Source organism: Nanorana parkeri, unplaced genomic scaffold (assembly GCF_000935625.1).
Source record: "Nanorana parkeri isolate BGI_ZX_2015 unplaced genomic scaffold, ASM93562v1 scaffold494, whole genome shotgun sequence".
NCBI classification, from domain to species: domain Eukaryota; kingdom Metazoa; phylum Chordata; class Amphibia; order Anura; family Dicroglossidae; genus Nanorana; species Nanorana parkeri.
This window is the reverse complement of record NW_017306762.1, coordinates 642,017-666,320: the sequence shown is the minus strand read 5'-3', so window position 1 is coordinate 666,320 and position 24,304 is coordinate 642,017. Positions and strand designations below refer to the sequence as shown.

The 24,304-nt window shown below is 43.6% G+C and overlaps 1 protein-coding gene across 5 annotated transcripts in view; it reads right to left on the bottom strand.

Annotated features, from left to right (window-relative positions):
• The window catches only part of SPECC1 (sperm antigen with calponin homology and coiled-coil domains 1), a 277,393-nt gene that overhangs the window by 108,778 nt on the left and 144,311 nt on the right, over positions 1-24,304 (bottom strand). For all 5 annotated transcript variants that reach the window (XM_018561037.1, XM_018561040.1, XM_018561041.1 and 2 more), the window contains 2 exons: positions 18,661-20,231; positions 3,401-3,608 (listed from right to left, as the gene is read on the bottom strand). In XM_018561037.1, coding sequence (XP_018416539.1) covers positions 3,401-3,608; positions 18,661-20,231 — 1,779 coding nt within the window. The remainder of the gene's footprint in view (positions 1-3,400; positions 3,609-18,660; positions 20,232-24,304) is intronic.

The following is a 24,304-nucleotide window of genomic DNA, read 5'->3' as shown; positions in this document are numbered from 1 at the left end:
ACGCCTAATGACTTCTTGCATCTTTCATAGTGGCGTTTCTGAGTTCCTTGAACTGCACAAGGACCATTGCCACTATTAAGAGGTTTCACTTTCCCTGTTAAAGTTCTGTTTTGACTTCTATTATGGAGCAGTGAGGATAACTAGAACTCCACCCATAACTAAAATATAACTTTTGGATTAAATGGCCTTTTAAAACATTGAAACAAAGCATGGGAGCACAGTGGTCTAGTGGTTAGCACTTCTGCCTTGCAGCACTGGGGATCCCTGGATCAAATCCCAGTTAGGACACTATCTGCAAGGAGTTTGCGTGGGTTTCCTCCAGGTACTCCAGTTTTCTCCCACACTCCAAACACATGCTGAAAGGTTAATTGGCTCCTGTTTAAATCAGCCCTGTATACGTTTAGTTTAAGTAATTTTATTTTTATACCCTCCCCCCCACTTTCTAGGTGAGATACAGACTTTAGATTGTAAGCTCCTAGAGTGCGGGGACTAATAACAATGTGTAAAGCACTGTGTATATTGTCGGTGCTATATAAATACCAATAATAAATAAATAATACCATCAAGTATAACTCTTCAAACAAATTAAAATGGCAGATACTTGTCTACTAATCAGTAGTTTAAAGTCTACCAGTAAATGGCATTGCAGTCCACAAGTAAATAGCATTGCAGTATGACTAGAACACACTGGAGGGATTATATCTCCCAGATGACCATGGAGTATACCTGGGAAAGCTGGAAGCTGTTGCTGGGCAAAGGAAAATAAGCTCAGTTCTGATCCCACAACTTTTATTAAGAAGGATACTGAGCCAGACAAAATACTATTTAGTTTGTCGCTGATCATACAATCAATACTGTTATAGTTATAACTTGATTCTAAGGATAATCACCAAGCCATGCTTACTAAGGACAAATCACTGAGAACCAAGAGAAAGAGTCATCTATGTATACACAAAAAGAAGCAATTCTAATGTGGACTTTTGTGTTACTCAAGATATAGGGTCATACACATTCATTTAAAATATCACTAATGTAAAACATTTCCATTTAAAATATATGCACCAGCTACCATCATAGATGCATGAAAATGGCTACAAATACAAAATTATTAAAAACAAATTCTCCATGCATATAGCCCCCCTTAAATATCACAACGTCTTGTTGTACGTAAATTATGTTTTTAATCTCATCCCATCTGTTAGATCAAATCCATAGGTATCCACCAGCGATATGAGGGTAACAAAGCGTGTTTTGCTCTTCTTTTTCGCTTCGTGGCTACAATGCCACTTCTTCAGAAAAAAGCTTATATATTTTAGCTTTGGGCAGTATGTGATAGAGATCAGGATGCATACCTACAGATTTTCCTGATGCAAATAGTGAGAATAGGGTCTTGTCTTATGCAAGACATAGTTACATAAAGCAAGAGTTTTTTAGCGAGGGAGGGGAATCATCTGTTCAGTTCATCTGAAGCTTCTTTTAAAAATGGTAAAACAGTGCATGGAGTACAGCTTGTGTAGCATATCCACTTATAGTTGAAAGCTTGCTCACTTAATACTTTGATTGTTTTAGAAGTTTATTTTACTAAACACATTTTGGCATACACAATTTATGTTAAGGAATCTGGGATAATCAGGTTTCTGGGCTGATGGAACCGATTTTGGGAGACTGAAACAAGCATGAGAAAACAAATTGTTTATTGTGATCTATGGTCCACCAGCTCATTGGTTCTCAGAACTGGACATCCCTTTTCTGCTACAGACGGAAATATAATTATTGCTCTACTTTGAACATCAAAGGGAAAAAAAGTCCATTGCTAACTTCCTGCCCGAAAGCTTGATCTTCAGTAGAAGGTTTTGTCTTGCAATTGAAGCTTTTTAAAAAGGGATAATTTTGTTTCAGCTGTACAGCCTACTAAGCTTGCACAGTTCTGGGAAATAATATGAACTGGCTTAGAGCGTTCCAGTAGTCTTGATAAGTTTACTAAACTGGTTAAGATTTGCACAATAGAGTCGTTCTGTAGGTTCGGGAGGGCTCGAAGACAAAGCTGAAGTGATCTGCAGTCACTTGGAAGTACCTGCTATGGTTAGGTTTATTTGTCAGGACTATGGGGTCTCTTTAAAGTGCATGTGCACTACAATGAACAGTATCAAGTTAAAATAAGCACTGGAAAGTTGACACTTTATACTTTATCAGTTTAAACCCTGTTACGGCATTTGTAAAGACTGAATATTTTTGTGCCGTTTTACATTTATTACACCAGTATAGTTTAGGCAAGAATACCATGAGATAGAATAGATAAATAAGATGCACATGCATAGAAGAGTTTATTCTTTTATCTAGGGATGCACCAATTCTAGTATCGATATCGGCGCTGATACCGAGTATTTGGGCGAGAACTCGTACTCGCCCAAATGCTCCGATGCCTAGCACGAGTACTTCCTGTATCAGGAAGTCGGGCAGCACGTCATTACACGCTGCCCGGGTTTACTGATTGGCCGGGAAGAAGCTCCATGCTCTCTCGTCACTTGTAATGAGAGAGCATGGAGCCGACTTTCCGGCCAATCAGGAAGCCGGGCAGCGTGTAATGACAAGCTGCCCGGCTTCCTGACTGGTCGGGAAGCTGGCCAATCAGGAAGCCGGGCCCCGTGTAATGACGCAGGGCCCGACATTCTGATTGGCCGGGAAGCTGGCTTCATGCTCCCTCGTCATCTCATGAGCACAGTGAGGCATTTCAGAAGTTTCTGCAGGTGGAAAAATAACTGGAGATCTGTATAATGATAGCTAAAGATCTATTAATGATAGCTAAAGATCTATTAAAGACATTTTTGCATGGATAAAAGTAGGGATGCACTGATACCGGTATTTCTGGGTACCGGAGGAAGGCCATGTTCTGGCTGGAGAGGCCCCAGGGGTGACAGGCTGGACATAACGAGGTAAGAGGGGACAGACTTTCTTGTTAATCGGGAAGCCGGGTTGCGAGTCTTTACACGCTGCCCGACTAATCAGGAAGCCAGGTGGCGAGTCATTACACGCCACCTGGCTTCCTGAATAGGACTTCCGAAATACCGGTATCAGTGCATCCCTACTTTTACCCATGCAAAAATGTCTTTAATAGATCTTTAGCTTTCATTATACAGATCTCCAGTTATTTTTCCACCTGCAGAAACTTCTGAAATGCCTCACTGTGCTCATCATCATAGCATGCTTGAGATGTGAGACGTTATGTTGTACTTGTATCTAATAAAGCAGAAGTACTGACAACATTTAGATCCGGAAATGTCCCCCCCCCTGACCTTATTAGCAGAAACAGCCTGACTGAAGACCATCAGCTACCATCATAAAGATGAAGTCTAAAGCCGCACTATGAACATGTAATACAACAGCAGCTAATTGTACTTACTTTCCAGATCACTGATGAGTTGGTTGTTATGGAGTTTGACAGCACGATGCTGCTCCACTTGATCCTCCAGCTCAAAAATAGTTTCCTTCATGTCCTTGATTTCCGTGTCTCTCTCGATATTCTTCTCCTGAAGCTTCAGATTTGCACATTTTAGTTCTTCCTCTCTCTGGTCTCCCAGTTGCTTCAGGTCATGACACTCAGTTTCTACCTATGGAAACAAAGTATATGCAATCACTCATACACCTCACCAAGTAGACAGACTTCTATTTACAGAGTTACAGAGTTCCTTGTGTTTTTGTACTTTACATCTCTTTAACCCTTAGGGCTCATTGCCTTAGTTCGGCAGCTCTTAGCTTCTTTTGGTCTCATATTATTAATAATAATTGATTCTTTGGGGTAATTTGTTTTTTTGCCAATTAATTGATTAATTAATTGGCGTTTTTCCATTAGCGTAGATGTCTGTCTACTATTCCTTGTGTATTTGCCTTAATGGAGACTGGAAAACCAGGATTTTTTATTTTTTCTTACACACAAGATATTTCAAATATAGTTCAGAATCTCTCAAAAATAGCTTTATTACACCCGTTCCTTTTTTAGTTGGCCAACTCTTAAAGGAGAACTATGAGGAGTGCTTTTCACTCACCTCATAGTTCTAGCCGACCTGTGACAATGAGACTGTCACAGGTCAGCTCAGTAGATCGGGAGGTGAGCGAACACATACCGGCGTTCGCTCACCTCTCGATCCTGTCACGGCTCTCTGCCGTGACAGGGGGAGGGGCTGGATTCCCCCCTCCCCGCTCCAAACCACCAGCGCTGACTGGCGGAATGGGCGGGGGAGGGGGCGGGTACAGCTGGCTCTGCCTCTAGATAAATTCTCCAATTTTTTATTTCATATTGACAGATAAAAAGAGCAAGCTAACAGAATCTGCTGACGCATTTCAGTTTACTCATAGGGCTTTAGTCATAGCACAGACTTGGCTTTAACGTGGTTTTGTTTTTTGGGGTTTAGAATCGCTTTATTGTGGAGGAGCCTCTACTATAAGCATGGTCAGCTGTTATTCTTACATAGCATGGGAATTCTTGTGGTAGCACAGTGCTGCAGGCAATGCAGGCACAGGAGGGCCAGAGGTAAGATACAATTAAAAAGGGACACAAAAACAAGACATTTAAAAAAATAATTTAGTTTTTTTGCATCCTGCATTAGTTTATTACTCCTGCATTAGTTTAGTTTTGTAGCAAACTACAATAAAATATTAGCTCCTGTGACTATCAGGCTAAAAATGCAGTGAAACACAGTCCTGGCAGAACCGATTATTGAATCATTTCTACTTTCACAGACAGAAAAGAATGTACCAGTGCGGAACAGGATAAGGACTCATTCTGACAACATGAAGATTAACAATACCACAGGCTTTGCAGATTCTGCACATTGACATTAAGGTGTGTCCGTCAGGACATGTGGAACAGGCTCAAATATGTAGAGCCCAGGGCTTGGAGCATTACATCATGTATGTTCATCACAATGTGCTCACCAGGATGTAACCAGTGCCAGACACAACCTTCATGTGACATGAAGGAAACATTGAATTCTTGTGATAAGATAAGCAGCTGCTTTATACTCCTCTAACCAAAATAATAATTAGTAGTGTATATAAGTAATAAAATGTAAACCATGGAAGAAAAAAATTCCAGTTAACAGGTTGAAGCCCAACTTCAGCCAAAACGTTTGCTTTAGATTTGGACAGAGCAGGGAAGTGAATCTGTGCCAATTGGTTAGCCGCTGCAAGCAAGGAGAAGAAGACCCCTGTAAGGTCCAAGTCAATTCTGGTCAGAGCTTACACAGTCCACCTACATTTAATCTAGTTTATTTTACTTTGATACCCCTTTTTAAACGTCCCTGACAAGTGATGCCCACCTGTTCATATTCTGCTGAGATGTTTGCTGTGTAGCCTGCTCAGTGCAGCAAAGCCTGTTCTTGAAGATCTTCACTGTTGGGTTCCATTATTTGCGCTATCTCCATCCATTCCAAAGGAGAATTTGTACTCGAGTATGGATATTCCAATGGAATCAATGTAGACTATTGCAGACATAAGAACCTGACAGTTAAGATCTTCAAACCAAGAGCATCAAACCAACAGCTGACAGTCCAAGTATATTTAAACATTAAAGTCCAAATAAGATTAAATAAATATACTAGGATGCTCAACTATAGGTTGAGTGCTCTTTTTCTGCTATATCTCACTGATTTCTACCAAAGCACCCCTAGAGGCTTCTTAATGGTTTCAGATCTGCCAATGCAGAGTCGAAGAACTCTACAATATGGACGCCACTCCCAGCTGTGCATCAAACAGGTGTCAGATCTAGCACTTCCGAACTATACCTAACATGTGATCTAAAAAAGTGGCTGTGTAGTACGAAGCAGGCAGCACAGTGAAGATCTCAGCTGAGCATGGACAGCTGTGTCACCTGTCAAGGGTGGTGAGAAAGGGCATCGGGGCGCACTCCGTGCAAGCCAACTAAAAGTGGATGGAAGGATGAAAAAACACTCACCCAGCTTGGCTGGTTCTCAGAAATATGCACAGTCTGCAGAGAGGGAGAAAGAACACAAATCTTCCTGAAATTCTGTGGCGAAGAGAACTTTTCTCCATTTGTAGGGCCCAGATTAAGGAAAACCAACTAAAAACTGTAGTTTCCTGGTTTTCACACTGATCCAGTGTATTTATTAGATTCTGAGCCACTAATTCAGAAGTATGCAGATGAGAAGTTCTGACTTTAGTTGCTGTGTGTTGATCAGTGGCTCAAAGTAATGAAGCCAAAGTTAGCCAGATATCTAGCATCTTTCAGAAGGAGGTCAGTAACAGCAACCCCCCATATTCCTCTCTGTAAAGTGTTATGGCTACTTCCCCTGTTGGTGACACAGATTGCACCAGTCGATTTTTACCAGAGCTCCTGAGGGTGAAGATGGGTTTTGCTGTATGCGGTTACCAGGGAATGTATGGGGGACTAGGAGACTACAACGCAGAGATGATAGTACACTAGAGAGAGACAATGGAATAGTCGGTCCAGGCAGAGGTTGGCAAGAGGCAAGGCAGCAGAATAGGAAGGTTCAGGCAGATGGTCATAAACAGGCAGCAAGCAAAAAAGTAGTCAAATTGATCCAGGTCAGCAACGAAACAGGCAATTCAAAATGTATCAAAGCTTTCTTGCACAAGCAGGGTAGCCAGGAAAGAAGACCCACCACCAGCCACTTCCATGGCTGGTGCTTAAATACACCTTGGATCAGGGAACACACTCAGCATCATTTCAGGCAGAATTTTTTATTCCTGGCAGGAACTGTGTGAGCACCATTAAAGTTACTGGCAGAAATTCTGCAAGTGCCATTGGAAGTTCTGGCAAGGATTCTGGAAATCCTAGCAGGGATTCCGTGAACACCATTAGCATTACTGGGAAACCTGTGCAACACTGGAAAAACGCTATAAATTATCAATAGAGACCATTCAACCATGTGGTTCTACTCAGTGGCGGACCGATGGAACAATGGGCCCTGGTGCAAGATTTTTTTTTGCCCCGGCTTTGTCCCTGCCCACCTATAGGCGTCACCATTCTGTATTTTTGTACAGTGTATTGCTGGGAGTTGAAGTCCTCTATAGCCATTACCATTCTGCATTTCTGTATAGGGGACTGCAACTCCCAGCAATACTTTATACAGAAATGCAGAAAGGTAACGGCTATAGGGACTACAACTCCCAGCATTACTCTCTACAGAAACGCAGAATGGCAACGGCTATAGGGGACTACAACTTCCAGCAATACTCTCTACAGAAATGCAGAATGGTAATAGCTATAAGGGACTACAACTCCCAGCATTACTCTCTACAGAAACGCAGAATGGTAACGGCTATAGGGGACTACAACTCCCAGCAATACTCTATACAGAAATGCAGAATAATTCCATCAGTTATAGAGGACTACAAAACATGTCACAGAACTTAGGCACATAGAGAAGATGAAATCATCCTTTTAGATTGTAAGCCCTCAAGGGCAGGGCCCTCCTTACCATCTTGTCTTAAATTGTATTGTGACTGTAATGTCTTCCTTATATTGTAAAGCGCTGTGCAAACTATTGGCGCTATATAAATCCTATATAATAATAATAATAATAATCCTCACCTCCTCCTCCGCCACAGGAACACCATGTAGCTGGGAGAGGAGTCGGGCTGTGTGACCAGGAAGCGGCTCGCTGGGTCCTCCCGGCCGAGGCCCCAGCTCTGCCTGCCAGTGTGCCTGCAGGCTGCTCTGCCTCACTGCTGTGCGGCTGTTTGGACGTGCAGCCGGACGGTCGGCCCCCCACCATTTCTTGTCCTACCTTGCCTGAGAAACCCAAATCAAATCAATGTTTGGTGTGACCGCCCTTTGCCTTCAAAACAGCATCAGTTCTTCTAGGTACACCTGCACATAGTTTTTGAAGGAACTCGGCTGCCTCAAATCCTTCTGTCTCTTCATGCAATCCCAGACAGACTCAATCAGGGCTCTGTGGGGGCCAAACCATCACTTCCAGGACTCCTTGTTCTTCTTTACGCTGGCGTGTGATTGGCCCCAAATTTATTCTGCAGCAGGACAACGACTCCAAACATACAGCCAATGTCATTAAGAACTATCTTCAGCATAAAGAAGAACAAGGAGTGCTGAAAATTATGGTTTGGCCCCCACAGAGCCTCGATCTTAACATCATTGAGTCTGTCTGGAATTACTGAAGAGACAGAAGGATTTGAGGCAGCCGACATCCACAGAAGATCTGGGGTTAGTTCTCCAAGAGGTTTGGAACAACCTACCTGCCGAGTTCCTTCAAAAACTGTGTGCAAGTGTACCTAGAAGAACTGATGCTGTTGAAGGCAAAAGGGTGGTCACACCAAACATTGATTTGATTTGGATTCCTCTTCTGTAAATCCCGCGATCGTATGAGAATCGAGCAGTGTGAACGAAGACGTGCGACCGTTTCTACTGTACGGTCGCATGTCTTTTGCCTAAGGAGCACGCTAGAAAACCAGCCGAGAATCGTACGATTTTCGGCTGGTTTGAATGGTGCTCGGGAGACAAATGCCGAACGGGCCGGTGTGCGCACACGCACACTGCCCGTTCAGCATTGCGGTCATCGGAAACCCGCCCCTCAGGGGGGCGGGCTTGCGATGATCAAGAGTACGATCTGCCTGCCCAAGATGGGCAGATCGTACGTTTTTTTAATCACTTTACAACCATCGCAAGATTAAGGTCTTGCGATGGTTGTAGAGTGTATGGCCTCTTTTAAAACAAAGCAGCCTTCCCTTTAAATGCTCATGGAGATGGATTAGAACCAGCTGGTGGAAATCAGCAGGAGAAAAGGAACATCTAATAGGACAGCTTCTTTCAAATAATTCAGCAAAATATTAGTTTCTTCCCATCCCTATAACACATTTCCCTTGTCACCTGCTTTCAGACACTTTATTTAAGGCATGCGCTTATGCAACTGTCGACTGTCAAAGCATAAGTGAAAAATGTCACCAGCATACCTTGGATCATATGTTACAAAGCCCAAACTTTAAAGCGTATGTTAACCCAAAAAACAAACTGTCAAATTGCATTCCTCTTTACATACTATTTAATATTTTGCTGCTTTTAAATTATTCATAAATATGACTGAAGAGTTAATATCTGGTGATTATGTCAGTCTCTTCCATGCTACAGATTTTCCTATTTTGATCTGACCAGGCTAACTGTGGTTGTAGCGTATATCCGTTGAAGCATCGTCAGTTTGTTGCTTCCATTGGAATCTACAGTACACCGTGCATCCCACAAAGTGTGCCTGTAATCCTGTTGTCAGCCTTGGCATGCTTCTCTCCCAGCCCTGCAGAGCCTGACTGACAATGGCTCCTGGCCACGATTTACTGTTAATACACTTATCACACCCATACCCCCACCTTGTAGAGGAGCAACAGTAGTGATTGCAGTCATGCGACTGCAGAAGAAAACTTTTTTTTTTTTTTAAAAGGTACTTGGGAGCCTTTTTGCAGTGTACAATGGCATTTTAATGACTATGAGGCACTGATGCTGTGATATCCTCCTTGTAAACATGCATACTTCACATAAACTGTCATTTAAAAAAATCACAATGTAATGCAACATTTTTGAGCCACGCAAGATACCTATGTCAGACATGTATGTTCACTCCAACTTGGATACAAACACAGGGGCAATCATTGGGGGATTTGATTCGGGAAGCACTCCTCTGCCATCCTTCGAGCTGCTGTCGCGCCTGTCACTTGCAGCTGCAGCTCAAAGGAGGTTATTCGTGAGTCACTTAGCCCAGGCAAAGGATCCTACTGCTCTCTACAGCCTCATTGGATAGCATGGCCAGGGAGCGGAGAGAGGGGAGGAAGCTGCAATGTCATTGACTTTAGACTAACCCTTTTACCCACATCCAGGGCAGGAGAGAGCAAGGAGCCCCAGAGCCTAATACCATGCCAACTGCTGGAGAGCCCAAAGCTCAAGGATGAGGGTAATGTGGGGTCAGCAGGGGAGGGAAAGCCAATAATGGGGGACAACTAGGACTTGAAGGGGATTGATGGAGCTTCTGTGTACTGTCTGTACTCCAAGATGAACTGCCCCCCTTCTGTGTGCTGCCTGCTTTCACCATCAACTGCCCCCCTCTGTACTGCCTGCTACCACCATCAACTTTCCCAGTATGTACTGTTTGTTTTTTTCCTTCAACTGACAGCAATGCAGCGTCATTTTTCCTCACGCTGATGGGGGCATTCCTTTCTTCTCCGCTGTCAGCAGTATCTTGTAGATACAAGGATTGCGGTATGTTTGTTTATAGAGAATAGGCACAGGTTGTGTTTAATTGCCCCCTTTAAGTTACTCCCTCTGTTGTGCGCAAGCCTGGCATACCCATCATTCGTCATGGCACACATAGCATACCACAGAGCTTTTTCTCTTTTTTTATCCCAGGGTGCGCTGGGTCTTTCATTATCCTGGTCATGTCACATTGTTTTACTTTTTAGCTGTAAAATCCTTATGGGCATTGTTAACATTAACATACTGATTCTCATAACTCAAACGATGCAGCACTCCACGAATCCTTGCCGAAGATAAAATCTTTATTTACAAAAGCAGACACACACTTTTTTCCTCTCCAAATGTCCTCAATCTTTATTGCGTTTCCCCAGAGTCTCTATGAGTATGCCGACATGGTGAAACATGTTAGAGGTTGAGGATATGTGGAGAGGAAACAACTGTGTGCATCTGCTTTGTAAATAAAGATTTTATCTTCAGTAAAGATCCATGGAGTGTGGCATCCTTTGAGTTGTGTTACTACAAGTGACGGCGTGCTTTTTGCCTGCACCTTGCATACAATCGTGGTTGGGAAACCGGTTTCAGAATATGAGCAGTGTTTGCTGTGGAACATACTGCATTTCATGTTTAAATATTGATTGAAATTAACCTAGGCACAGGAAGGGAAAGTGGGTCCAACCTATAATTTTGCACACAGGCCCATTGCATTTAAAAAAAAAACAAAAAAAAAAAACACACCCATGGGGGAAGGGTTAGAATTTCTTCTCTACAACTGCTCCCCACATTTTCTGTTCGAACATCACATGACAGCTTTAGGGAAAATAACACCAATGAGGTCACAGTCAGAGATAAAATCCTGGCAGAAATTTTAACTCTTCCTTACTCTATCTAATAAAAAAACAGTCTGAAGACTGCTATTTGCCCGTAGGTAGTCTTCTGACTTTTTACATGCTCTGGTAACAGTTCAATTTTTTGTTAATTAATACTATTTATTATATAAGGTGTTAGTTATATTGGCTCAGTTTAACAGTCCGGTAAAGGTCTGTGTGTAGTCTTCAGAAGGGAGCGGAAACTTGGACTGTTAAGCATAAAATAGAAAAAAATAAAAAAGATTGTTCAGCAGGTTCCCATTAAATCTCAAAATTAAATAATTCTACCATTTCCCTCCAGGCTCCATTGCATCAGGCAAACCATTCTACTGTATTTGACTCACCTCATAAACCTCCATACACATCTGGAGCTCAGTGACCCTGTAACATCAGGGGGTGCCGTATTTGGCACTGATGTTCTAGTCAACCAAAGCCAGCTGCCCACCATTCCTTCCCCTAGCTGACCCACAACACTCGCTGACCAGCCCCTGGGACTGGGATCACAAAAGACATGCCCCACACATTGATTTCTTGTCTGGTACAATCAGAGCCGTCTCAGAAACAACACCTGGGTTACAAGATGAAATAAACCTAAGCCAAAATGAACATTCAGCATTATTGTGGTTTTAACATTTTAAATTTTATGACTTCCTTTCACTTTATACTTGAAGATACATGTGCAGTAAGAATGGACATGGGACTTAAAAATGATTGTACATATGGCTCTGTTTACTGCTGTAATCCACAACAGAAACATGCCAGAAGTTCCCTTTTACTTACAGGACTTAATTTAATGAAATGAGGCAAAGAATAATGAGGTACTATAAGTTCCCTATACACGGATTACTAAACAATTATACAACCAACTTAAGCATGGATTGGTAACTAGTTGGTGGGAAAGAGCTGCCTCCCATAGTTTGATAAGAGCTTCCAACACAGAAGCTTTCACATTTGGTTGAAAATCTTAAAGCATATCTAGACCCAAAAATGAAAATTTAGAAGGTTGAGAAAAACCATTTAACACTGACATGGGTGCTTGAATGGTCATTTCTAATCATGTAGAACATTTATCTTCCCCCCCCCCCCAAAAAAAATGTTGCTGTAACTGCTTACGGCTAGCTTAATACTACCCTCTTTACAGGTCGACAATGCTGCTGCCTGTGCGGTCTTCCTCTAGGGCCAGCATCTTCTTGCTTTGGCCATTAGGTAGTAACTAATGTTAGTCCTAAGTATGCAGGTTAGAGTTGCATTATCTTGGGTCCCAGATCCATTTTAAGTACCTTGCTGATGCCAGGAATGGGCTGGGGCTAGGGATGTCCCGATACCGATGCTACCATCGGAATCGGGCCCAATACAAGGCATTTTGACAAGTACTTGTACTTGTCAAAATGCCCCGATGCCTAGCGCCGAAGCTTGCGCTGTTTTTTTTTTTCCTTACCTGGCCAAGCGTCACTGCTGCTCCGGTGGGCGGAGCTCCAAGTGGGGTCATCTGGCAGTCTCTGTCCTAATTTAGGTGGCCCGAGACTGCCAGATGACCCCGCTTGGAGCACCGCCCACCGGAGCAGCAGTGACGCGATGCTCGGCGAGGTAAGTAAGAAAAGAAAAAAAAACCAGCAGCGGCGAGTCAGCGCTGGTCCGGCGAGAGGAGCTACAGGTGGAATTCTAATTTAGCTGGCCGGCACCTCTAAGCCAGCTAAATTAGGACCCCACCTGGAGCTCCTCCCACTGGACCAGCGCTGACTCGTCGCTGCTCTCTCCGGCACAGTGAGTGAGGGCAAGGGGGGGGGGAGAGGGGGAAACACTATTATGCTGCAAAGTTTATTTGTATGTATTCTCTGTGCACCGAGATGCGATGAAGCGATCCTGCCCAGCGCTGACTACGAGAGGCACCGCGTGACGAAACAGGGATCGGCGTGAAACTGTGAGTGAGGGAAGCTGGTAGGGGGCTGGCTGTAAATCTATTGCTATATAGTGTACTGGACATGTGTAATGTATATGTAGTACATATATACAGCACACACCTCCACTACACTCCAGCAATAGAGTTACAATTCTCCGCTGCTAACATGAATAGGTTAAATCATGAGCCATAGTACAGAACATGTAGTTGTACTATGGATCATTTAAAGTCACCTGTCCCTTTAAGAAAAAGTATCGGTAATTGGTATCGGCAAGTACATGAGGGGAAGTACTTGTACTTGGGCCTGAAAAAGTGGCATCGGGACATCCCTAGCTGGGGCTGTATACTGCACTGCACATACACTGCACATACACTGCAGCCAGAGTACCTGTAAAAAACATTTGCTGGCACGTAAAAGTTTTTGGCAGAAGAGATTTATTAATTAACTTTCTACAAAAAAAAACTCTACCTGCTGGCAAATTGTTATTTAGCATGTTTAATTCTACTTCAGAGCGACTCTTTTGCTAGGTGCAAAAAAGTTAAACAGCAGTCCCCTGTAAAAGAAGCTGAGGAATACTCACTTTTCCAGCAGACAGTATATTTAATTTTCACTCTCTTCACATTGACAACAGACACATCTAGGTATGTCACATAGTGTGTTCCCCACTGACCACTATGTTACTAGAGGACACAACAGGACATAGAGATAGGGGTCTACAGAAGGTGCCACAGTGCCCAGAGGTGGACACACAATCCAACACATCCAGAAGTCTCAGCGAAGACTCCTGAAGCTGTTGCAGAAGGTGAAAATTTAACTTATCAACTGCTGCAAAGGCATTCTCTGCTTCCCTTACAGAGGGCTAAAGGTTTAAAGCTCTGCTCTGGGCACTAGGAAAAAAAAACTGCCCTTGCAGTGGGGCCTCCCTGCACTGCAAGGGTTAAGTGTTCATTATGTATAGGAGTAGAGGAATAAGCTATAATGCTTATCTTATTCCTTGCTCTGGCAGGCTTCCTCCAAGCTGTGTAACTGGTCCCCCGAAGCCTCTTCTGTAAGGTTCTCCGGCTGGTGGTCACACTCTGACATCATTACAAGAAAGACCAAATTAAGGGGAAAACATTTTACAGTTGTCACAGGAAGTGATGGGAAATCGCCAAATGGGACCAGCTGGGAATTTCCCTTCACTATGGAAAGATTTTAATTTTTGTTTCAGGAAGTGAGAGATGGTGTCTCCAGATGCATGTAGACAGCAATAAAAAGAAAAACAATAGTTCTAACCATTACCAAATTATGTAAAAAAAAAAAAAAATCTACACCCTCTTCACAGATCAGAAGAACATAAGATTACAAGGTTACACAAGTATTTGGTCACAAGATTCAATACGTGGTAGTCACCCTCCGACACAGGGAGTATATAACATAGGGAGTTGGACCCAGTCACATGTAGTCAATATGGTAGGAAATACATCCAGGGCTTCAGTGAACCAGAAAAGGGGTCAGTAGGCTGAAGAATGAGAGTGTATTCAGTACGTCACCCCATTTCTACAGATGTGTTAGAGGAGGACAGCTATGGATCCCAGATACTCCCAAATCGTGCCGGGTTGCCCCTCTGCTCGTATGTGAGTTTGTAAATGGGCAATGCCTGATCAACTAGTCTTTTCCACTCTCTCAGGGAGGGAGCCGTCGGGCTACCCCAGACCAGAAGGATGGTCTTCCTGGCATAGAATAAAAGGAGTCGGAGGAGTGTCTGAGTTCTTGAGGCCAATGGCAGTTCCCCAAATAGACCTAAGAGGCAGAACGCGGGGTTACAAATATTAGGGAAGCCGAGGCCAGTTTCCATGAAGGAAGTGACCTCCGACCAAAAGGCTCTGATGATAGGGCATGACCAAAAACAGTGCAGGAAGTCAGCCTCTCGCCCGCATCGCTTGAAACAACACGAGGTCGGGGGCGAAGGCCGAGTTTTGTAGAAGAGTTGGAGTGTAGTAAACCTGGTAGAAGAATTTCATTTGGATCAATTTGTCTTTAGAGGCTATCACAGATGACATGTAGCTACCCTCAAAGTCTCCCCAATCATCCTCCACTAGATCTGGGAGGATCGACCGCCACCTCTGTTTGCGGCTGTCAAACCTACCGGATCTATAGGACATAAGCTCCCCATAATAAGTAGAGATCAATTTTGCTGAGTCATCTCTTCGTAGCAGCCCCTCCAGGGGTGATTGAGTTCGGGTAAAGGCGGTCGACCCAAATAGGGTTTGAATCGTGTGTAGGAGTTGAAAGTAGGCAAAAAAAAATTTTTTAAATCACACGGGGAGAGCTTCAGCTCCCTCCTAAGTTGCGGGAAATCACCCCATTTTGAAACAAGTGAGACAGAGATTTAATGCCTTTTGAGGACCAGAAGGCGGCCGATGGTAGGCGCTGCAGCTCTGGGAGGGCGTGATTACCCCATAAGGGGGAGTAAGGAGAATGGTACCATTGGGATAGTGATAATCGATTGATAACATATCTTAGGATACGGACAGTCACAGAAATCATGACTGCCCCTTGGAGCTTTTGGTTGTGATTGACCCCCCTATAGACAATATTTTGAAGGGATTCAAAGGAGGTTAGTATGGCTGCTTCAGTTGCCGTGCAGGCGTTCCCAATCTGGGGGATCAGCCAGTCATGAACCACCACTAGTTGGGATGAGAGGTAGTACATATGAAACTTAGGAAAGGCCAGGCCCGCCATCGAGCGAGGGAGCTGCAGCACCTTCAAGGCCACCCTAGGGGTACTACCCCTCCACAGAAATACAGTGCAAATAGAGTCAATTTTACGGAAATAACTTTTTGGAACATAGCAAGAGGCATTCGCTAGGATATACAGCAACTTGGGGAGGAAGTTCATTTTAACTATATTGACTCTTCCCATAAGGTCCAGTGGTAAGTCCATCCACTGTTTAGTTTTCAAATGAAGAGAGTCAATAGTTGGTGTCAAGTTATTAGCAATATAGGAAGAGAGGGGCAGCTGAACCTTAACACCCAAATACTTAAATTCATTTGCAACCCTTAACGTGGACATAGGGTGAATGTTCGCCACTGTAGCATCATCCAGGGGAAAAAGAACAGACTTGTCCCAATTAACCCTGAACCCTGAATAGGTTCCAAATAAGTCCAATAGCTGGAGGAGGTGACATAGGGAGTCATTCGGATCAGATAGATAAATCAGCGCATCATCATCATACAGGGAGATTCGCTCTTCCAGGTCACGTATCCTCAAGCCATGTATAGAGACAGACTCCCGTACCCTAATCGCCAGAGGCTCAATTGCCAGGGCAAAGAGGATAGGGGAGAGGGGACAACCCTGTCTTGTACCTCGGAAGATACTAAACGGGGCAGACACTTCTCTGTTGACGGGGTGTTATACACTGGGGTGTTATACAGAATCTCTATCCAGCGGATCATGTGGGAGCCAAACCCATATGCTTCTAAAAGGTGCCCATACACTTTACAACCCTCGCAAGACTTTTGTCTTGCGAGGTTTGTAAAGTAATTTAAAAAACGTACAATCTGCCCATCCTGGACAGGCAGATCGTACCTGCGATCATCGATCCGATGACTGCAATGCTAAACGGGCAGTGTACGCGTGCGCATACCAGCCCGTTCGGCAATCATCTCTCGATCATGTTAAAAACCAGTCGAAAATCGTATGATTCTCGGCTAGTTTTCCAACATGCTCGATATACAAAAGTCGTGCGACCGTACATTAGAAACGGTCGCACGCCTTCCATACACTGCGTGATAATCGAAGGATCGCGGGATTTTCCCGCGATTCTCGTACGAGAATCGTGCAGTGTATGGGCACCTTAATACTTTAAGTAGATACGGCCACTCAACACTGTCAAAGGCTTTTTGTGTATCAAGTGAAAGTAATGCTCTACCTTCAGTCGTGGGATGAGAGTATTGGAGGTTGCTGAAAAGTCTGCGTATGTTCATCCTAGTGGATCGGCCTGGCATAAATCCCACTGCCAATAAGGGATAGAACGTGTTTATTTATGCGTATTGCTAGAATTTTGGCTAGGATTTTTGCATCAACATTAAAGAAATGGGCCGGTATGAATCACACTTAGTCGGGTCCTTGCCCGGTTTTAAAATCAGGACTATAAGAGCTTCTCATGGACGGGGGAGTATACCCAGATCAAATGCCTCATTATAAGTGTCCAATATATGTGGTCCCAATTCCTCCATATAGGAGGCGTACCATTCTACCGGGAACCCATCAAGGCCTGGGGTCTTTCTAGTGGGAAACTGGGAAACCGCCAACTCAATCTCCTCGGTACTGAGCGGCTGGTCCCAATTCCCTGAGGACAAAACGATGCGTGGGATGGAAGTAGGGTTGAAGTCAGGTTTAGTAAAGTATGCCCAATAATCTACACACCTTGTTCCCAAACTCAAAGATTTTTTGCTGAGTATGTAGCATTTTCATTTTGGTTAGTTCCAATTGGAACAAGTCATAGTTACGTTTCTTCCCCATCCAATCACTGTAGTTTGAGGGAGTGGGGTCCAGAACATAGATGGTCTCAGCCTCTCCCATATCACACTCCAGTGCCAGTGCAACCTCCCCCTTATGCTTACGGACTGCCCCAGTAGCTGCCATGAATGCTCCTCGGAGCGTGGGTTTAAAGGCTTCCCATTTAAGAGAGGAGGAAGTCACAGGGGCATTGTCACTCCAGTAGTGGACGATAGCCTGAGGGCAAGCAGTCTCCACAGAGGGATCAGATAGCCAATGGGAGTTCATTCTCCATACTCTGGAAGAGAAGGAATGCCCCCATCTGAGCTCCACTAACAAGGGAGCATGATCAGAGATACCCTTAGGGAGAAAGCGCACCCCCGAAATCCACGGAAGAATTGTAGGGGGTTACAAACGCCAAGTCAATTCTGGAAAGCGTCCTATATGTGGCAGAATGGCATGAGTAGGCCCTCGTGTCCGGCCACTTCCATCTCCACACATCAAGAAGCCCAATGCCCTGGATCCAGTCGGTGAACTTAATATTGAGTCGCCCCCCACCTCCCATGCGGTCCAATAGGGGATTAGGGGCCAGGTTGAAGTCACCCATGAGCATAGTAGGGCTGGGGGGAGATAAACAGAGGCCAGCGTCAGGGGAGTCCCATCTATGGTCATGTGAAGGATAACAAATCTACCAAGAGGTTCAGTTTTAACCCAAAGAACAGCAGCATTAAGTGACTTAGCCAGTAGAATAGACACCCCTCGTGAATACGATGAATATACAGCATTGAAGGAATTGGCAACCCAATGCTTTTTTAGTGCCATTACATTAGAGCCCAGTAGGTGGGTCTCTTGCAGACAAACCACATGCGGCTTGTGTTGAGGGAATCGAACACTAGGGAGCGTTTGAGGCTGGAATTCAAGCCCCGAACGTTCCACAATATAAATTTATACACCATCAGAAGACAGGCAAAGTGCCAGGGTCACTAGAAGGTGAACCTGTGAATTTAAGTAGTGAAACCTTGTGAACAACTGCAAACTGCAGAGAGGCATAGCATACGTACAGTAAGCATAAGCATTCCTAGACCATTTGTTTAACAACAAGAAAATTATTGAAATTGCAAGCAAATAATATTTAGTGCAAGCAAAATGTTATTTAAGACAAATATATAAAATGTCTGACCTTAGCCAGAAGACACTGTAGCTGCTTGACTTCACTGTTGGCTCTTAAAAGCTCTTGACGAAGTTCAGAACATGTCAGTTCTAGAAGTTCTTTCTCCTTGTGAGAAGAATTCAGCATTTCTTGAACCTCACAGTTCTCGGGGGTGTTTCCCATAGCTGTAATTTCAGCCACTTTATGGCGCTCACCTTCCAGTTGAGACTTCAAACAGCTGCCTTCAATTTTAAGACCTTCAATGGTGACACTTAGATTTTCTACTGTCTTGGCTATGCCAGTTTTCTCTTTCCTCTCAGTTTCCAGGAGACTTTGCAATTTTCCAGTTTCTTCTTTTAATCTTTTAATCATCACTTGAGCCTCTTGGTGTTCTTTTTCAAGGCTTCTCAAGCTACTTGTTAGTTGTTGCTGAATGTTAAGCAATTTTTCCCTTTCAAACTGAGACTTTTCTACAAGCTCTGAGTATTTCTTTTCTACCTCTGTCAGTTTGCTTTGAACCTGGGTTTCCTCTGTCTTTGCCCTGTCTTGAAGACGGGCCTTGAACTTCTCATTTTCCTGCATTAGCTGATCTGCCCTTTGCCTTTGCTGCTGTAGCGAGGTTTCCAAAAAAGCCTTTTCTTCCACAAGCTTTTCACTTTCTAATGTTAGCTCCTGTACCACTAGATTTTGATCAGAGAGTTCCTGTAGTGTTGCTTGAAGTTCTTCTGCAGTACTATGCTGGTTTTCTTCCATCTTATGTATTTTTTCAGTCAATGAGGCTACAGAGAGATCACTAATGTTATTTGGGGAGCTACCGCTAGTTGAACATTTGGAGCCTTGGCATGGAATACTTCCAGTTGACCCTGGTCTGGAAGGCATATCAGCTAAATGCTCAAAATCAGAGTCAGGAGAAAGGGAGGCTTTAGTGACATCACTGCTTGATGAACCAGATATAGGAAGGCCATGTCGTCCTGCAAGCAACTGGTTGTTCTCAGGCTCTGTCAATGGGCTCTTCATCCTGCTCCCAGTGCTTGTCGCTTGGGTGGAAGGTGATATGATACTGCTATCAGTTCCATTGCTGCTTATAGTATCTGAAAGTGGTGACTGCTCTAAGCTGTGCAGTTTCTGCTTTAAGTCTTCATTTTCTTGTTGCAAAAAAACAAGCTTCTTCTGTAAAGACAGGTTCTTGCCCTGAAAGGTCTTTAACAATACTTCAAGGTCTTTACCTTCTGTTAGCTGAATCTCTGTGGATGCTTCCAGTGAGACTGGGATGTCAGGGCTTGGACATTCCTTGTCTTTGCACTTCAGCAGTTCACACCGTAGTTTGCTAATCTCAGAATCTTTTGTTTTTGCTTCAGCCAACAGCTCCCTAACTTGTGATTCCAACACAAAAGGGCTGTTAGATTCATCGTCATGTTTAGGTTTAGGGGAAGCACGGATGTTCTTTGCAGGTGTAGAGCCACTGGGAGATGTAGGAGATGGTAGTGTTTTTTTTGCTGTAGTAGTGGTTGGAGGACGTAGATTTGTCCTATCTCTTGCTATTGGAGTTGGCAGTTCCCGGGGAGTTGGTATACCAGTCCTCCTTATAGCTGTGGCCCCACCTGCACGGGAACAAAAACAACAGGATAAGCAATTATATACACATACAATTACATTTAAAATAAAAATCAAAAATAATGCCTATCGCGTTTTTACTTAATTATCAGTACAGTATACATTCTTATAACCATACATGGAATAGTCACAAACAAACATTCTGCAGCATTACAAAAAATAGACCATACTATACTGTTGAGTATAAAAAATGATTTAAAAGGTTTACCAAATGTTAGCAATGCAATATAAAACCTTACACTAGCAATTTTATGTCTGTAAATATTTGTTTTGAGCCATTTCCTCTGGTTTTGCTCTGAAACAAACAAACAAACACACATAAGGGAGTCTTGCCTAACAAACACTGATCTTCATACTCTAACAACAGTGAATAATACAATAATATATACAGTATGTGTTGCCTAACTAATAAGCTAGGATTTCCACTTTTAATAAATCTAGACCCTTTATTTAGAAAGCTTTGATTAGGGAGGTGGCCTGGCCCTTACACTGCCCTTTTTAACAATAGTGATTGTGTATTCGGTCTTTGCTGTTTTAAACCCAACTCTAGATATAACTTTATATATTTTTATTTTATCTTTAATTCGCACGTTAGGATCCTCAACCACCTTAGGAGCTTTCTAAGCTCTGCCGAGTGTTACTGGTATAGCGGGAAGCCCCACTTCTGGCTCCTCGATGCATCAGAGCAGTGTCTATGGACAACACCAGTTCCAGTGTTGGGCCTCTACTGTGCCCTGCCATTCACAAGAAAAGCACAAACAGTGTTGGTTAAAGACACTTTTACAATGCAGCGGGGAGTAGAAAGTGGATCTTCTTGATGTATGTACCAGGAGCACTCAGCAGAACTTAAAGAGCTCCTAAAGTTGTAAAAACATAAAGGATCTTAAAGCGTGAACAAAAAACAAAAAAAAAGGCATACAGTTTGATTACATAGTAGCCGTTATGTAGGGATTTTTAAAGGTGTAACAAGTACCATAAAAGAAAAACATGAAAAGGCTGTCCCTGGAGTAAGGCTTTAAAATCAGCATGGCTCATGGGAGCTGGCTAACTAAACCTTCCATTTGGCTCATGAGAGCTGGCTAATTGAACCTTCCACTTGGCTCATGAGAGCTGGCTAACTAAACCTTCCACTTGGCTCATGAGAGTTGGCTAATTGAACCTTCCACTTGGCTCATGAGAGCTGGCTAACTAAACCTTCCACTTGGCTCATGAGAGTTGGCTAATTGAACCTTCCACTTGGCTCATGAGAGCTGGCTAACTAAACCTTCCACTTGGCTCATGAGAGCTGGCCAACTAAACCTTCCACTTGGCTCATGAGAGCTGGCTAATTGAACCTTCCACTTGGCTCATGAGAGCTGGCTAACTAAACCTTCCACTTGGCTCATGAGAGCTGGCTAATTGAACCTTCCACTTGGCTCATGAGAGCTGGCTAACTAAACCTTCCACTTGGCTCATGAGAGCTGGCTACCTAAAAATGTCATATTGAAGTAATAAAGCAGATACAGTTCAATAATAATGAATAATAAATAATGGTGTGGTCACATATTGCTCATACTTTAGAAAAGAAATGCCCTTTGAATTGCTGAGGCGTTACAATTATTTGCATAGGTGACGTTAATATATATCATATGATGTGTAAAACTGGTACTAGACTCAAGTGGCCTAAAACAGATGAACTACACAGATAGAAAATGGGGCAAAACATTTCATTAAAAACTGACCCCAAACCATTCTAGTTTAGGCCTGGTTCACACCTGTACGTTTTGTAGTGCGTTCAACGCTCTACCAAACGCTCAAACATGAAAATCCCATTGTTTTCTATGGGTATGGTTCACACCTTGCTGTATTTCAGCCCGTCTGAACGCGCTACAAAACGGCCTACGCCTGAAAAGGTACACGAGCTTCTTTGCAGCGTTTTTGTCGCGCGTTTCCATTGGGATATAGCCAAGTAGCCCTCGGAAACGCGCGTTTGTCAATCGTTTTCTTGCCGCCAATCGCTGTAAAAACGCGTTTTGTGACGCGCGTTTTTACACGAACGCGCATATTCGATACGCCTAGGTGTGAACAGAGCCTTACACTTTTTAAATAAAAGATTATATGTTTTAAACTGCCTTCATTTTTACTATGTACACATTCATTGTTTTTAAAATATACACATTTAAATACAATGCAAAAGATTCCTTGAGCACTGTGTATTGGGCAAATAGACATCACAGAAGAAAAAACCTTTTGGCTTCCTTTGGGCTACAAAGCTCTGCAAAGCTGGCCATCACCTATAGATTATCTGTGGATTTTCTATGGCCAGATGGAAAAAGTGCAACAGATGCCTGAACAATGCCTGCATCCAATCAGATTGTAAATGGATTTTGACAGCCAGTGGGGCTAACTAGCCAGATACTGAAGCTTGGCCCAGTGGGATATTCCTCCACCCACACAGTTTAGCATAGATGGAGGAATCTGTTGTATTTTTCCCATCTGACCATAGAAAATCTGCAGATAATCTATAGTTGTATGGCCAACTTTAGCAAACCTTTACAACAAATGAGCAAAGGTGACCGAGGAAACCAAGTGAAAAGGAGTCCAAACATCAGTCAATTGGAGAAAATATCAGAATATTAATAAGTAATATTTTATATTAGTATATATATTTATACACCGTGTTAGCCATCACCAAAGTAGACGTTTGGAGTTAGGGTGATACCTTTTAACGACTAAAATTGCAGTGCAAGCTTTCAAGGCTCATTTGCCTCTTCTTTAGGCAAGGGGATCACCCTAAATACAAACTTCTTAACGGGTTATACTCGGTGTATTTAGGTTTTGTGCTGCCCTAGGCAGGACAAAAAATGTGTCTCCCCCAATCTAAATTTACCCTACCCCTTCCTGTTTAAGACATTTTGCGTAACGCTGTATTCACCTGTTGACAGGTTGGGTTAGTAGCATAGCAGGGGTTTCAGGTGGGCTATGAACGATCTTGTGGGCTCTGCAAGGTCTGCACAATAGACCCCGCAGAGCCCACGGAGCCCACCATAGATCCTGCACAGCCTACCTGAGTGCCTGCAAATCCCATCACAGACCCCACACAGCCTACCTGAGACCTTGCAGAGCCCACAACATACCCCGCACAGCCCAACATAGGCCTCGCACAGCCCACTTGAGATACCACAGAGCTCACTATAGAACCTGCACAGCTCACCTGAGACTTTCAGGTGGGATGTGCAGTATTTATGGTGGGCTGCGCAGGGTCCCTCTCCCTGCAATACATGTGCTGCTCCTCCTACCTGAAGCCTCCCAGCCTGCCTCCAGGACATTCCGCCATCAGATGGTGGGGAATAAGTAGCCCCAAACTCAGCCCCACCTCCTCCTCGCCTCCAGACCCACCTCCTCCAGCAGCTCTCTTTGCCTGATTAGGCAGCAAAGGCTGCCTTATTCTGTGCGACCCAGTTCACTGCATTGATTTTGGGGGCAGCGTATTTTTGCCGCCCCCCTGGACAGAGCCGCCCAAGGCAAAACACCTTGTTTGCCTTGCAGTGGGTACACCCTTGGTTATAATTACCTGAAATGCAGCTCCATCTTCCAAAAAGACCTTTTTCTGTGTTGTCTACCTGACAACACATGGGCACTTCAAATATTTCCAGTCCTGTACTGCAGCTTGAGCTCCATTGATTTCAAGGGAAGACCTGTCAACCAATAAGAGAGTCAAGGTTGCACATGTGCTAGGGATGAAATGCAGAACTGAGAAGATTCCACCCTAAAGTCTACAATTTCAATGCAGAGAATTGTTTTATGAACATCACATTTAATTGGCCACCATACAAAAACACACCACAATATGAAAAGTGCATTTCAACACTTTTGCTTTGTCACGATCAAAAATTATATATACATACAATCTTGTTAAATTCCCAAAAACTTGTATTAACCAGTTGACATCCGCGGTGTTAAACCCCCTGCCCATCCAGGCTCGTCCGTTTTTTTACTACGGGCGTACGGCAAGAGGTTAAAAAGACAGCACACTCTCTGATCCGCAAAATAAAACTTCAGATTTTTTAAAAAGGATGTC